Source organism: Oncorhynchus keta, chromosome 14, assembly GCF_023373465.1.
Source record: "Oncorhynchus keta strain PuntledgeMale-10-30-2019 chromosome 14, Oket_V2, whole genome shotgun sequence".
Classification (NCBI taxonomy): Eukaryota; Metazoa; Chordata; class Actinopteri; order Salmoniformes; family Salmonidae; genus Oncorhynchus; species Oncorhynchus keta.
The window spans coordinates 63,418,025-63,433,394 of NC_068434.1; the positions used below are offsets into that span (position 1 = coordinate 63,418,025).

At 42.8% G+C, this 15,370-nt stretch overlaps 1 protein-coding gene across 1 annotated transcript; it reads left to right on the top strand.

Annotated features, from left to right (window-relative positions):
* Window positions 1-257: 257 nt before the first annotated feature.
* LOC118393755 (cadherin-5-like) lies at window positions 258-14,422 on the top strand. Its single transcript, XM_035786797.2, has 12 exons — window positions 258-586; window positions 3,958-4,179; window positions 4,309-4,588; window positions 4,684-4,800; window positions 4,968-5,135; window positions 5,322-5,500; window positions 5,928-6,178; window positions 6,274-6,407; window positions 6,562-6,671; window positions 6,773-6,875; window positions 10,303-10,548; window positions 11,366-14,422. The coding sequence occupies exons 2-12, from the start codon at window positions 3,958-3,960 to the stop codon at window positions 11,854-11,856; spliced, it is 2,301 nt and encodes a 766-aa protein (XP_035642690.1). The 5' UTR covers window positions 258-586; the 3' UTR covers window positions 11,857-14,422.
* Window positions 14,423-15,370: the final 948 nt, after the last annotated feature.

The window sequence follows — 15,370 nt, forward strand, 5'->3', positions numbered from 1 at the left end:
TACGCCGCCGTAGCCCTGAAAAATGCAATACCACTATGTGGGAAATCTCATGGGATTAACGTCTATAACCTGTTTATCATAAACTTTGTTCCATAGGTATGAATAATGAATCTCTTTGCTTTCTCTCCTTCTTTTTGTGTTTTCATCAAGAAGGCGAGAGCAGAAATGTAATGTTTCTCACACCGCTCTGCCCCTCCACGCACCACAGTCTGCCTGCCTCTTAACATGTGGCTGGTGCTCTTACCGCCTCCTCCAGTCACTTCAGCAGCGACGTGCGGCGCTGTGATACACGCATCGCATGCCTCCCTCTCCCCCCTCAGCCCAGGCTCTGCTCTTCAGGCTGCAATTAGGAGAGGAGAGGGACTATAACAGGAAACGTGACCAGGGGAACTGGGCTGATCTCTGTGGCCACTGTGCTGGCCTGGAAGTTCTTAGTGCTCCCCTCTGAGAAGAGAATCTGACAGGTCCACAGCCAACAGCTAACATTACTAATGCTCTTTCACCCAGGATCTACCTGTGACTTATACCTGCCTCATACGCATTGGACGAGCTAAAAAGCAGGAGTTCAGAAAATAATTCATCTCTGGTAAGTCATTCCAGTCATTTATACTGTATGAATTGTTTTGTTTCTATTGTAATTTTTGTTAGACATAACATTTTGTAATTTGTGTGGACACGTATAAAATGTATGATTTAAATACCACATCGATACAGTATGTCGTATCTTGTTGTGTCTCAAACGCATATAATCTATCACCACAATGGACAACAGCGACTGATTTGATAACGTTAGCCCCGAGTGCAAGGCTGAACCCTCGAGACAATTTGATACCAGATTGACTATGTTGATGTGTGCTACACTAATACTCTGTAGCCATGAGGGAGAAATAAATCAAAAGAAATCCTGAAACCATCTGTGCATCTTGAGTTACACAGTAGTGTACAACGTATTGAGTCTTGTATTCTATGACGTAAGTGTAAGGTAACTCAACCTCAGATATCATTTTCCTTTCAAAAGTAGGCAAACATAGCATTGTATTCATTTACCTGCACCAGATTTATGACAGTGTTAATAACATTGAATTGTTTCGATAGATCAAGATGCAGGTGCTCCAGGACTAATTGTCGAGACTTGAAATGATGACAATGAAGCCGAACATACAGCCGAACACTCGGGCAGCAGTTCAACTAGTCAAATAACATCTAATGACACTGAACTAATCCTTATAGCAAATATAATGTCAAATAACTGTGGTGAAAGAGCTCGGAGAAGAGGTGTGATAGATAGACACTGTCTGTCAGACTCAGAGAATAAGTGCTGCCAGAGAGAGCCAGTGAGTCCAGTGTGATATCGGGTGGGTGAAGCAGGGCTGAGGAGACGGCTCATCGGTGACAGACGGAGTTTCCTAGAGGAGTGAGTAGGCAGACAGATTATTGGAAGCTGCTATGTGATTAAAGCTGTTTTAATCTACAGTGGGCAAACACACACACACACACCCACACACACACATATTGTACGTCACTTAATTCTACAGTATCATCACAGTATTGAGGCTTGCTTGATAGTTGATCTTGGATAGACAGAACTCAACATAATGTGTATGCTGAGTGCTTGCCTTGATAGTACCAAATATTGCTTATTTTTCGACTAATGTTACAGTACAGTATATGATTAGAGATTGCAGGTGCATCAAGTCAGGTTGTATGACTATATCCATAAACTGATCAATTGATGTGGATACTCCATATAGCTTTGTGTGCTACTTGGGGTTGGAACACAGCACCAATAGTCTCAGGCATACCAGCCTGTGAACTGTGAGTCATAGCCTACTAAGATGAATTCAAGCTGAATAATGTACAGTGTATTTTTTTTAAAGTATTCCTCTTTTTTTTCTACATGATTAGCTGCATTATTGAAAACTTCAGAAAAATGTCTACATGGTCATCAAATCTGACATTTGTATAGACAGCATTTAAAATGGCACAAGATGGAGAAATTGACTTTCAGTTATCATTGAATGGCATTCAAATGAAAGGTCAATGGACTCGTTTTGAGGAGAACAAGAAACTGATATTCTGAATATAAGCTTGCCTGTCATTTAAGAGTTAAAATGGGATTGATCCATTTGAACTAGGTATAGCTGAGGCCCTGAATGAAATACTTGACCATTGTCCGATAGCATCCTACCTAAACCAACTAATTTAACACATTGTTTAAAATCCCATTGTTGTCTCCTTAACTCTCGCTACTGCTCAAGAAAATTGTCAGAGAAAGAGAGAGCCAGAGCGACTGAGAGAGAGGGGGAGAAAGAGAGAGGGGGAAGAAGACGGGGGCAGAAATTGAATTGCAGGAAGGGTGTGAGGCCACAGTAGCATTAGCTTAATGATGACCCTTCATTAGAAATGGGAATGTTATTTCCCAAAGGCATTGTGTTTACACTTCCTCTCCTTGATAAAAGGCCAGACATCATGACCTCACTGGGAGGACTCATGTAAGTACCCAGTAACAGAACAAGGAGATATTTAAAAAATGCAATTTTGGACATAATGGGCCATCCATGAGTACTAAGACAGCTGCAAACAGTGACGATTGAGGATGTCTATCTCTAAAGTGCCTTGAGTTGAAAAAAGTTCTCTCTCCTTTAGGGGATAAACTTCAGGGCGTGGCAGGAAGGACATTGAATGACGCACAGTTAACACATACGATTAGGAGTAACAAGACAACCATATATAGGAAAGTTTGTTTGACTCTTTACATTACAGCACAGAGTCAATGTTTTCCAATATTTAATTTGATTTATTTATATATATTTTTACCCCTTTTTCTCCCCAATTTCGTGGTATCCAATTGGTAGATACAGTCTTGTCTCATTGCTGCAACTCCCGTACGGACTCAGGACAGGCGAAGGTCGAGAGCCGTGCGTCCTCCGAAACACAATCCAACCAAGCCGCACTGCTTCTTGACACAATGCCCGCTTAACTCGGAAGCCAGCCGCACCAATGTGTCAGAGGAAACACTGTACACCTGGCACGTTGTCTGCGTGCACTGCGGTCGACCAGCCACAGGAGTCGCTAGTGCGCGATGGGACAAGGACATCCCTGCCGGCCAAACCCTCCCCTAACCCAGATGACGCTAGGCCAATTTCTCACCACCCCATGGGTCTCCCGGTCACAGCCAGCTGCGACAGAGCTTGGACTCGAACCCAGAATCTCTAGTGGCACAGCAAGCACTGCATTGCAGTGCCTTAGACCACTGCGCCACTTGGGTGGCCCAACAAACAATTTGTTCTGATATATAGCTGAACACAAGATTCAATAAGTTATGGAACAACAAAACGTGATAAGATATTTACCTGCCAAGTTCATTACCTCAAAGGCCAAGATAAGCCTATTGTCAGTGTGGAGAATATAAGAGACTTTCTTATCTGTGCTACATGGGGTTGTAATGAAAGTAATTTGATTGTAGTAGTTTTTAGAATATGATATTAAGCTATTTGGGAACATTTATGAACCATAATCCCCCTCATCTTAATATCCACTGCTTAAGGGCTGGCAACAATAAGAGTGGAATCATCCAGATGAGAGATATTATCTGGGATGGACTGCTTTAATGCTTAGCTATCCTCTTGGCCACAAAGAAAGTGTCCATTAAAGAAAGTGTCCATTAAAGAAAGTGTCCATTAAAGAAAGTGTCCATTAAAGAAAGTGTCCATTAAAGAAAGTGTCCATTAAAGAAAGTGTCCATTAAAGAAAGTGTCCATTCAACTTTTCTAGCGGAAAACTCCCAAAAGTGCCAACCCTGCCCACTGGGCATGCCAGTCAAGCTTAATTAAACACACCTGAAGTAATAGCTAAGCAATTGAAAGAAGACAAATATTTTTTGAGCTAGTAGTGTTGCCTGAGGTGTGAGTGGTCTCAATGGCCCAAATTAAATTATCTGCTTCTCCCTTCCTTCAGATGATGAGACAGTCTGCATGGAGGCAGATGACGGCACCAGAGCTGTGGGTGGGTCTCTTTGCCTTGGCCCTGACCCTCAGTCTAACCATGGCTGAACATATGGATCAGAGGCCAGCACTCCAAACCAGCCCAGTTTTCCACAGGCACAAGAGAGAGTGGTTGTGGAACAACCTTTACGTGGAAGAGGAAAGGCCAACCTACTTCCAATACTATCTTGGAAAGGTATGTCATTGTTTTACCTTGGAGGCTCAGGTAGAAAGCCAGAGAGTTGAATGAGGATATACAGTAATGATATATCTGATAGATCAGAATGTCTTATCTTAACATTGTCATCTGTTTTTCTATTTGTAGTTAAAGTCAACGAAGTCTGGTGACAGGACACACTATGTCATTGAGGGAGAAGGTGCCAACACAATCTTCAAAGTGGATGAAAAAGGAGACATCTTTGTCACTGAACGATTGGATCGAGAGGTGAAAAGCAAATACCATCTAAGTGCAAAGCTGGTTGATACCAGCAACAAATTGGTGGAGAAAGTGGAAGACTTTGTGATCCTGGTTACTGACATCAATGACAATGATCCAGTGTTTACTAAATCGTTCAACGCTTCTATCAAAGAGAGATCCAAAAGAGGTACAGGAGGTCAAATCCTAAACACAGGCATGGTTATGCTGGATATTAAAGAATGCTTTTGCTAAATCACTTCTCTTTATTTCTTCCCTGTGTAGGATCTAAAGTGATAGAAGTCACAGCCACTGATGCAGATGATCCAACGACTGCAAATGGAGAACTTGATTACAAATTATTAGAGGGGGGAGATTTCTTCAATATAGACAGCACAACAGGTAGGAGATGTTCATTCATTTGAACTCATACATCATAAAGTCCATTGTATCTTCATCTCTTTTCAGTATTCTTTCCTAATAACCCCATATTCATTTACTGTTGTATTCATGCCTCTGAAGATGCACGAGTCATGAATCAAAGACTAAATGAATGTTCTTCATTTCAGGGATTATCACCACCAAATATGAGAACCTGGACCGTGAGACCCAGAGTAGCTATGTGGTTGTGGTTCAAGCCCAGGATCTGAGAGGAATTAAACAAGGGGGCACCGCCACCACCTCTGTCAGCATCGCAGTCAGCGACATCAATGATAACATAGCCACATTTACCAAAAGTAAGGGCAAAAAAGAACATCCCTGACTTCTATACAGTTAAAGCACATTGACAGTTATTGGTCTTATAGGAGATAAACCTAAATATGAATGATTGTTACTGAATTCCTTGTAGCAAATTTGGGATTATTCCATAATGTTGTCCCTCAGAAGCTTCTCTTACTAACACGTGGTGTCTTTTTCCCTAGGTTCCTATGTATTTAGAGTGAAAGAGGACACGAAGCGGGGACAGAGAATAGACACCATGGTCCTGGAGGACAGAGATGAGATCCAGAATAAAGACCCCATCTTCACCATAGCACCTTCATCTGACATTTTTGAAATGGAGCGCAGTCAGAACAAAGACGGCAACCTCATGCTGAAACAGGTATTTCACTCATCCTAAACTGTTACTTTTTTTTATCAAAAAAAAAAAAAACGATCCACATTTTTGTCTCTATAGTGCAACCAGGTTTAATGCTTTCCTAATCTGTCCTAAACTCTACTGTAGATAGGAGCATCACCGAATGACACATAACACTAAACTATACAGTAGCAGAGACTAAAGAAATAAGACCATGCACTCTTTGAAGCACATGTGAAAAATGAATGTCCTTGAAAGACTCCTTGAAGACCATTATTAAGTAATGAAAATTAAACTACTTAAAGTATTCTGCGGGGGGAGTATCAGTACAGCCTGTACATTATAGATAACGATGTAGGGAATATGTATGAGAGTGACACATTTGCTGAAGATTATACATATAGTACATGTACTGAGTCTTTTCCTTAAAAGTTCCTTAACTACTTTTCAGGGACTGGATTATGAAGCCAAGAGCAGCTACACGTTCTTTGTGCACGTGAGGGAGAACCACTTGCAGTCCCCTGCGGATAATAAGGACAATCCTTTGATCAAGGCCCAGGTGACCATCCAGGTGCTAGATGTTGATGAGCAGCCAGAATTCAGCAAGAGCATCTACAACTTTAATGTCATAGAGGAAATGATGGTCAATAATATTGGAGTCGTTTCAGCCAGAGATCCTGATCAAGCCAACAAGGCCATACGGTACTCCAACACATTCACATGTTACTGATGCTAGAATTAACAGCACTTCTTTTCTGAGAGGTGATTTCCACAATGTTTCAATGTGCCCTCTACAGGTATTCCATTGAGGACAAGGACAGTCCCATTGGTATCAACCCCATAACTGGACAACTTTTCACAGTGAGGAAGCTGGATCGGGAGTTAGTCGCCAATCACATGTTCCAGGTTAAAGCTAAGGAGGAACCAAATGGTATGACATTAGCCATCATCTTTGATCTTATATACAGCAGATACACATTTATTGCGTGAAATGTAATTCATGTCCAAAACATTTTTTATCTTAATAACTAGTATGGTTGAGGTATTTCCCAATAATAAAATAACGTTTCCCATCTCCTCTTCAGGACTGGAATCTTTTGTGAACGTCAACATACTGGTCATTGATATCAATGACAACAAACCAGAGCTGTCCATTGAAGAGATATTCGTTTGTGAAAATGATATGGCTGGAACGGTAGGATTTTTTCCAGAGTTAGACGTCATCTAAGCCATCAATCATTAAACTTTTCTGAAACTTGCATTAAGCCTTTATTTAAATGTATTCCCCTCACACAGGTGATTGGGACCATAAGTGCCACAGACAAAGATGATCATTTGCCCGCATTCAGCTTCACATTGGTGAAGCCGAACGGCAACTTTTCAGTCATCGATAACAACGGTGAGAGAACTGATCATTTCTATGCATGAACATGTGACAAGTGGCACCTTTATTATGGCACCTTAAGCTGTGCAGGCAGACACATTCTACTAATGTTAAGCTGTTGGTTGGTGTGAGGGGCGGTGAGGTGGGTATAACAGGGACAATTTGGAGGTGAATGGCTGGTTCAGATATGTGCTCAGTATAGCACTGTGCTCCCCAGTGGTCGAGGAATCAGCCTGGGCAGCGCTCCGTTCTAAAACTATCTGACGTCTGAACGTTCTCCATCTAGTCGGGTGGAAACGAGAACAGCAACAAACCGCTGAGAGCCCCTGAAATATTCATGATGTACAAGCTCTTTAAAACCAGCAGCCCTTCATTACATATTTGGAGAGCAACAGTGACGGCCTCAGAGACACTCTGGCTGGGGAACATTTTCAGTGCAGCGCTGGGGTGGCTTGGTCCAGTCTGTGCTGCCTCGTTGGCTGCACTGCATAATGAACTGATGTGACATTTCACCATGTAATGATCAGCCAGGAACACAGAACACTGGGAGTAGGCTGCACATTAGCCCAGTGCAACTAGAGAGAAGGTCATAGCAGCGGAAGATCAGAAGAACAGTGAGAATTTGTTCTTACATTAGTAATGACGTGCATGTCAAGGCCATATCTCTAGCTTTGATGTACTGTATACACTACAGTACATCCTTCATAGGTTATATACTGTAACTCTACTAAAATGAGGCCAACCAAATTGAACATATAAAATGAGCATGCTCAGTTTCTATCAACATATACTGGCACCTAAAGCTCATGGAGATAATCATGTCTAATCCACATGGGACTAACCATGTGGAAAAGCCTAATGATTCACTTACACATAAACCCTCAGATTCAACTGCTTATTAGACCTATATCTATCCTGCCCTGCCTTTCTAAAGTCCCTCACTACATATTCATCACCAGACCCACTGGCTTCAGGTCATCTATAAGTCCTTGCTAGGTAAAGCTCCGCCTTATTTCAGCTCACTGGTCACGATAACAACACCCACCCACCTGTAGCACACGCTCCAGCAGGTATATCTCACTGGTCATCCCCAAAGCCAACACTTCCTTTGGCTGCCTTTCCTTCCAGTTCTCTGCTGCCAATGACTGGAAAGAATTGCAAAAATCATTGAAGTTGGAGACTGATATATCTCCCTCACTAACTTTAAACATCAGCTATCTGAGCAGCTAACCGATTGCTGCAGCTGGACACAGCCCATCGGTAAATAGCCCATCTGTCACGATCATTTAGAGATGGATTGGACCAAGGTGCAGCGTGGTAGGCATACATCTAGCCTCGGTGGTGGCTCCGGTTTGGGACGTAGGGCGTGACAGTACCCCCAAAGGTGCAGACCCGGCCGCAAAACCTGACTCCATGGGGAGGGTCCGGGTGGGCATCTAACCTCGGTGGCGGCTCTGGTTCGGGACTCCGGACCGTAGATCGTCGCAGGGGACTCCGGATCGTAGATCGTCACCTGAGGCTCCGGACCGTAGATCGTCACCGGAGGCTCCGGACCGCAGACCGTCGCCGGAGGCTCCGGGCTGCAGACTGTCGCCGGAGACTTTGGACTGCAGACCGTCACTGGAGGCTCCGGGCCATAGATCTTCACTGGAGGCTCCGGGCCATGGATCATCACTGGAGGCTTCGTGCCATGGATCATCACTGTAGGCTCCGGGTCATAGATCATCACTGGAGGCTTCGTGCCATGGATCATCACTGGAGGCTCCGGGCCATGGATCATCACTGGAAGCTTCGTGCGTGGAGCAGGCACAGGACGTACCAGGCTGGAGACACGCACTGGAGGCCGGGTGCATGGAGCTGGCACAGGATATACTGGACAGTGGAGGCGCACTGGAGGTCTGGAACATAGAGCTGGCACAACCCGTCCTGGCTGGATGCTCACTTTAGCCCGGCAAGTGCGGGGCACTGGCACAGGACGCACTGGGCTGTGAAGGCGCACTGGCGACACAGTGCGTAGAGCCGGCACAGGATATCCTGGACCGAGGAGGCGTACTGGAGACCAGGAGCGCTGAGCCGGCACAACCCGTCCTGGCTGTATGCTCACGTTCGCATGGCAAGTGCGGGGAAATGGCACCGAGCACACCGGGCTGTGAATGTGCACTGGAGACACCGTGCGTATCACTGCATAACATGGTGCCTGAACGGTCACACGCTCCTTAAAGTGAGTGCGGGGGGTTGGCTCTGGTCTGAAACCTGGCACCGCCAACAACCCCATGTGCCCCCCAAAACATTTTTTGGGGCCTGCCTCTCGTGCTTCCTTCGTGGTCGCGAACCCCGGTGTCGTCATTGTTCCTCCCTCGCTGCCTCCGTCTGCTCCCATGGAGGGCGATCACTTCCGGCCTGGATCTCCTCCCACGTCCAGGATCCCTTACCATCCAAGATATCCTCCCATGTCCAGGATGTCTGCTCCTCCTGGCCATGCTGCTTGGTCTGTTTGTGGTGGGATCTTCTGTCACGATCGTTTAGAGATGGATTGGACCAAGGTGCAGCGTCGTAGGCGTACATTTTACTTTTATTAAAATGACACAAAAAAAAAACTAAATACAAAAAGCAAGATGCAGCGTGGTATGTTTACATCCTTTTATTTGGAAGAGAAACTCAAAGAACAAAAACAATAAAGCAAAAAAATGAAAAGTAAAGCTACATGCAGTGCAGAAAGCAACTACACACAAACAAGATCCCACAAACTAAAGGTGGCTGCCTAAGTATGATCCCCAATCAGAGACAACGATAGCTGCCTCTGATTGGGAACCATACCCGGCCAACAAAGAAATAGAAAAACTAGAATGCCCACCCAAATCACACCCCGACCTAACCAAATGGAGAAATAAAAAGGCTCTCTAAGGTCAGGGCGTGACACCATCCAATCTACCTACCTCATCCCCATATTTTTTTTATTTACTTTTATGCTCTTTTGCACACCAGTATTTCTACATCATCATCATCTGCACATCTATCACTCCCGTGTTAATTTGCTAAATTGTAATTACTTCGCTACTATGGCCTATTTATTGCCTTACCTCCTCACGCCATTTACACATACTGTATATAGACTTTTTTCCTATTGTGTCATTGACTGTATGTTTGTTTATTCCATGGGTAACTCCGTGTTGTTGTTTGTGTCGCACTGCTTTGCTTTATCTTGGCCAGGTCGCAGTTGTAAATGAGTACTTGTTCTCAACTGGCCTACCTGGTTGAATAAAGGTGAAATAAAAATACATTGTAAAAAATGAGGTAGATGCAAAAGTTTGCACCTAAGTAAATTGTAGCTAAGATCATTCCACCATTGGAACCAATGCTATGAAGACCCATGTAATGTATAAAAATCTAAACCATGGCAAACCTCTAATAACTAACATTGTTTTATGTCCGCCTCTCCTAGACAACACATCTAACATAGTGCTGAAACATGGAGGCTTCAGCCTGGAGGACTCCAGGGATTATGTCATAGAGATTGGGATCAGCGATGGAGGCAGGCCTCCCATGAGCAGCATCACCTCTCTGCCTATCAAAGTGTGCAGGTGTGACAACAAGAGGATCCACACCCAGTGCAAAGCAGCCCAACTCAAAATGGGTGTCAGTGTCCACGCCCTTATTGTAATACTGGTGTGCATCCTCACTATTCTGGGTGAGTCAATCTCTCCTCTACAATATACAGCCATCTCTATTTTAACTGGCATTCTACCACACCGATGTCCCTGATTAAGACATGTTGTAAAATAGAGCAATCGTCTAAGAAAAAAAAAAAGAGATCATTAAACAAGGTACTTCAGCTCAAGGTGTTCTTGGGTAAAATCAAGATGTATTTACGACACAAGGACAAGGATAGGTTTTATTAACGATAAAAGTGAACAATACACATGATGGGGGATATGCAACTAATTTCAATCTATTGTTTGTTTATTTTTTGGGGCAAAGTTGAAGAGTTTTACCTCAGTATCTGATTGGATAAATAATATTCAAGAATGCAGGACAAGAGAAGTAAATAGTGGAAGGAACGGGAAGCAGTGAGCTGAATATTCTCTTTGATCATTTCTCTGCTGTCTTGGGAGAAAGCCATTTGTCATATTAGATGAGCCATGTGCCAGAGATGTTTTATCAAAAGCTCATATTGGAAGCAGAGAGCAATCGCACTGCTGCAGTAGGCTTCTACAAAAGCAGATAATGTGGGAAAAACATGAGAAGAATGGGAAGGCTAATGAGAAGATGATCAGTTATTCGGCTGTCTTGTTTCCAAAGACACAGAATGAAGTGATGATTAACTATTAAACATTGAAGTCATTATCATACGAATCCCAAAGAAATATACTGGAGACCCATTCGACAAAATATTTTCTCACACCCGATTTAAGTTGCCTCATGAAATATATATATATTTTTCAGTACTTATTAAAACCCCAAACTGTGTGACATGGATATTAAACATGTTTTCTTCCTCGTTCCAGTCATAGTGATCTTGATCGCTATGAGAAAACGTCACCAGAAGGATGCCCTGGTCACTCTGGGTAAGAGTGAGATCCACGAGCAGCTAGTGACGTACGACGAGGAGGGCGGTGGGGAGATGGACACCAACGGCTACGACGTGTCCATCCTGACTTCAGCTCGGAATGACGGCAGCATGAGCATGAGGCAGGGCCCCAGCCTTTACGCCATGGTGAACAAACCGCCAACCGCGTGCAAGGGAGACATGGCCGTGATGATCGAGGTGAAGAAAGACGAGGCTGACCATGACAGGGATGAGATCCCCTACGATACCCTGCACATCTATGGCTACGAGGGGCCAGAGTCCCTGGCTGGTAGCCTCAGTTCCCTGGATAGTTCCTCCACTGGCTCTAACCTTGACTATGACTTCTTAAACGACTGGGGCCCTCGCTTCAGAACCCTGGCTGAGCTCTACGGGGTGGATGGGTCTGAGGGAAGTGACTCCCCGTATTGAGCACACTGAGCCTAAAGACCAGCAGGCAGGATGTCTCTCAGCTCTCTCGGCTCTTCCTTTGACTAAAAGCACATCGGGATTAACTTCTTCCACTAATCCGTCCAATCATAGCACACTATGATAGGGTCCACTCAAGCGTGTGCCAATTTTAAGTCATTCTCTCTTCTTCTCGTTCTTTTTCCTCTTCTTCTACCTCTTGTTCCTCCTACTCTTACTTCTCCTTTTTCCACTCTTTTCCCTTGTTATTATTATTATTCTATTATTATTTTAAAGAAATTGTGCTTTTAATTCCTTTTCTTTCATTTTATTTGTTTCTGTCACGTGCATATGACGACAAAGGGAAATAGATTTGGTGTAAAGAAAACCGTTAACATTCCACAACTGTGCTTCATTTATTTGTTTTACATTTATTTGAGGTTTCAGAGGAGATTAAGAAAATGTTTGCTTTTTTGTCCGATTACTCTCACAGAAATCTGTATTCCTTCATTTTGATTGATTGTGTTTTTTTATGGTTGACTAAACCAACTGTAGCTATGTAGAGAGGGTGGGTCATTCAGTGAGTCACAGTGGCAGTTGTCTTTCAGACAGAATTACCCTTCTCGCCAAGAGCTACTATTGTCCAGGGAGCCCGGCAGGAAACAATGATAACAGAAGCTCTGAAATAATTAAAGTCTTTCCCCGTGTATTTGACAGGACTCATCCAACACATCAATTGTTGTGGATAAAGCCCAAGTCTCTGAGGTCCACTGTAACAAAAGTATTACAACCAACTCAGGAAATGTGAAGTAGCTCAATAGTCCTTTGGATGACCACAAAGTTATCTGAATAACTTTAACCTTTCATCCTAGAGCTACTGCTTCAACATCCCGCTTCAACATACTGCTTCAATATTCTTCTTCAACAACTGCTTCAACATACTGCTTCAACATTCCGCTTCAACATACTGCTTCAACATACTGCTTCAATATTCTTCTTCAACAACTGCTTCAACATACTGCTTCAACATACTGCTTCAACATACTGCTTCAACATACTGCTTCAACATTCTTCTTCAACAACTGCTTCAACATACTGCTTCAACATATTACTTAAACATACTGCTTCAACATACTGCTTCAACATACTGCTTCAACATATTGCTTCAACATACTGCTTCAACACATTGCTTCAACATACTGCTTCAATATTCTTCTTCAAAATATTGCTTCAACATACTACTTCAACATACTGCTTCAATATTATTCTTCAAAATATTGCTTCAACATACTACTTCAACATACTGCTTCAATATTCTACTTCAACATAGTGCTTCTGCTCCATTTGTTGAAACAGCTTAAAATAATGAGGGCAATCTACACAAGATCAAGTTTATCATTATCGCTATTGTCCTTCTTGACTGAAGACATAGCAAAAAGAGAGCAAAGGTTTACCCCTGCTTTCATTATATTCCATTTGATTTAGAATGTGGACTGTTTGTTGTATACTGAAGCTTTGCCTACATGGGACCACTTCTCATAAACCATGGATACAATATGTGGAAGCCATCTTACCACTTCCCTGTCTGGATCATACACATGGAGAGCTGGACCCCCATCCTTTTTAAACACCAGAGTCCGCCCCTACACATTACCCAAACAAAACACTGGAATCTGCTTCCTGCACATATGTGTGTGAGGAAGCCCTCTTCCTGTCCCGTTATCTTTTAAAGTAAAGCAACACATTGCGTCCCGTTTTCCTGTTTTCCTGCCTGGGAAAAACCTCTGGAGAGGGCAAAATAGATATAGAACAATGTAAGAGCCATGATGGTTTTAACAACAAGCAACATTTAATTTCTGTGTTGACCATCTACCAAAGATCAGTATGGTGAAACCTCGGCATACAATAGATGCCACTGGTAAACTGTGCTGTAATGTTGTGTCTCTAGTACTCCATTTCTATATAACATACCTGATCTACTTCGTTCCGTACTATTAATGATCATTGTGCATCACTGCGCACAACTCTATTCTATTTCACAAGCTCTTACTGTTAGTGGTGCTCTTCTGTAAACCTTACGGCAATAAGTAACTTGGCAATACAGGATCCATGTTATCGAGATTGTGAGTACTGGAAATATAGTTGTCTACACTGTATATAGAAATGTGCCTGAATATTGATACTGGCCTCACTTCCTTTTGCATTTTTTCAAAATTATTTTACTTGACACTGGTCTTTGTCTGCTGAGTGTAAGTGTAAAATATGTCGGTTTTTTTTACACTTGTAGTTTAATTGATGTGTAATTGTGCATTGATTGATGCTATATGTATGTGTGAGTCTACCTGTGTAAATACACTTCAGTGGGTGTCAGTATTGGGCACCAAAAGGAGAAGAGAAAACATTCAAATGCATTCCTTTTGTATGCAGCTAGGTCATTCTGTAGGAGAGCAATATGTGCCTTGGTTTATGATCATTCTCTCGATGGTGAACACAATCTTTTCTATGGTTTGTAATCGTGTAAAACAACAACTTTTTATTTAGTACCAATTTTGTATGTGTAAAATAAACGTAGCACTCAAAAGTCCAAAAAGTGAGCTTTATTGTTTCAAAAAAATGCAAGAAGGAACAGAATAATATTATACTAAATGGAATTGAACTGACTAGTTTAGCATAGCATAGCTTTGATACTTGGTACAAACCATGGTCCGTTCTACGTTTTGGTTTCTGTGTTTTTCTGTAAGATAAAGAACAGTATCATACTGCCTTTATAGCCATCTAAGTTGGCCTCTTGTAATTGTAAAGTCATTATTGTATGGGAGGGTTATCTTTAGGTGAGGTTCAGTCTTCAGATCCAACAGCAGCTACAGTCCCTGAGGTCTAGAAAGTATATGGGAGGACTGGGTGTGTGTGTGAGATTGCAAAGATAACAGAGAGACTAGGGGAAATAACTCAGTGATGTCATGCCTCAAACCCCCGGGGGACTAAAAAAAAAAACAGCCAGCAGGGAACTTCCTGAAGCTTCACATGTCCTCACATTTTTTTAAAGGCCCAGGAAAGTGTTGGGCCTCCCAGGACCTCTGATATATGGTGAGTGCCACTGTGCATTTGGGCCTTATGAGTCATTGTTACAAGACTGAGAAAGCTATGTGCTTAAAATACTTTTGATTCGTTACAGTTGGGATCTGTATCATGGACCGGAAGACGATAACGAAGGTCTTCCTTGGAGTCTTCAAGAAATATTGCATCGCATTTTCCAACGTTCAGCAACCAAGTGTCCCTTTTTACTATCCTCATTTGCACTGTGAACTGAGGATTGTTAACCTTGAGCAAAAATCTCTTCATTTACAGCACAGGAAGTCCAAAGGGGCAAATTAGAGGGAAAATGTGTCATTTTGAATGTTTGAAGAGGCCACAATTTGGCAAAAAAAACTATTAATTAGTTACACTCAGCTATGGGTCAGTTTCGGCTCCCGAGTGGCGCAGCAGTCCAAGGCACTGCATCTCAGTGCAAAAGAAGTCACTACAGTCCCTGGTTCAA

What these genes read in the sequence shown, in the direction of transcription:
- LOC118393755 (XM_035786797.2), top strand. Translation starts at nt 3,958, where the DNA reads ATGATGAGACAGTCTGCATGGAGGCAGATGACGGCACCAGAGCTGTGG. An exon ending in CAATATAGACAGCACAACAG is followed by an intron (nt 4,801 to 4,967) that starts GTAGGAGATGTT and finishes TCTTCATTTCAG; the next exon opens with GGATTATCACCACCAAATAT. An exon ending in GCAACCTCATGCTGAAACAG is followed by an intron (nt 5,501 to 5,927) that starts GTATTTCACTCA and finishes ACTACTTTTCAG; the next exon opens with GGACTGGATTATGAAGCCAA.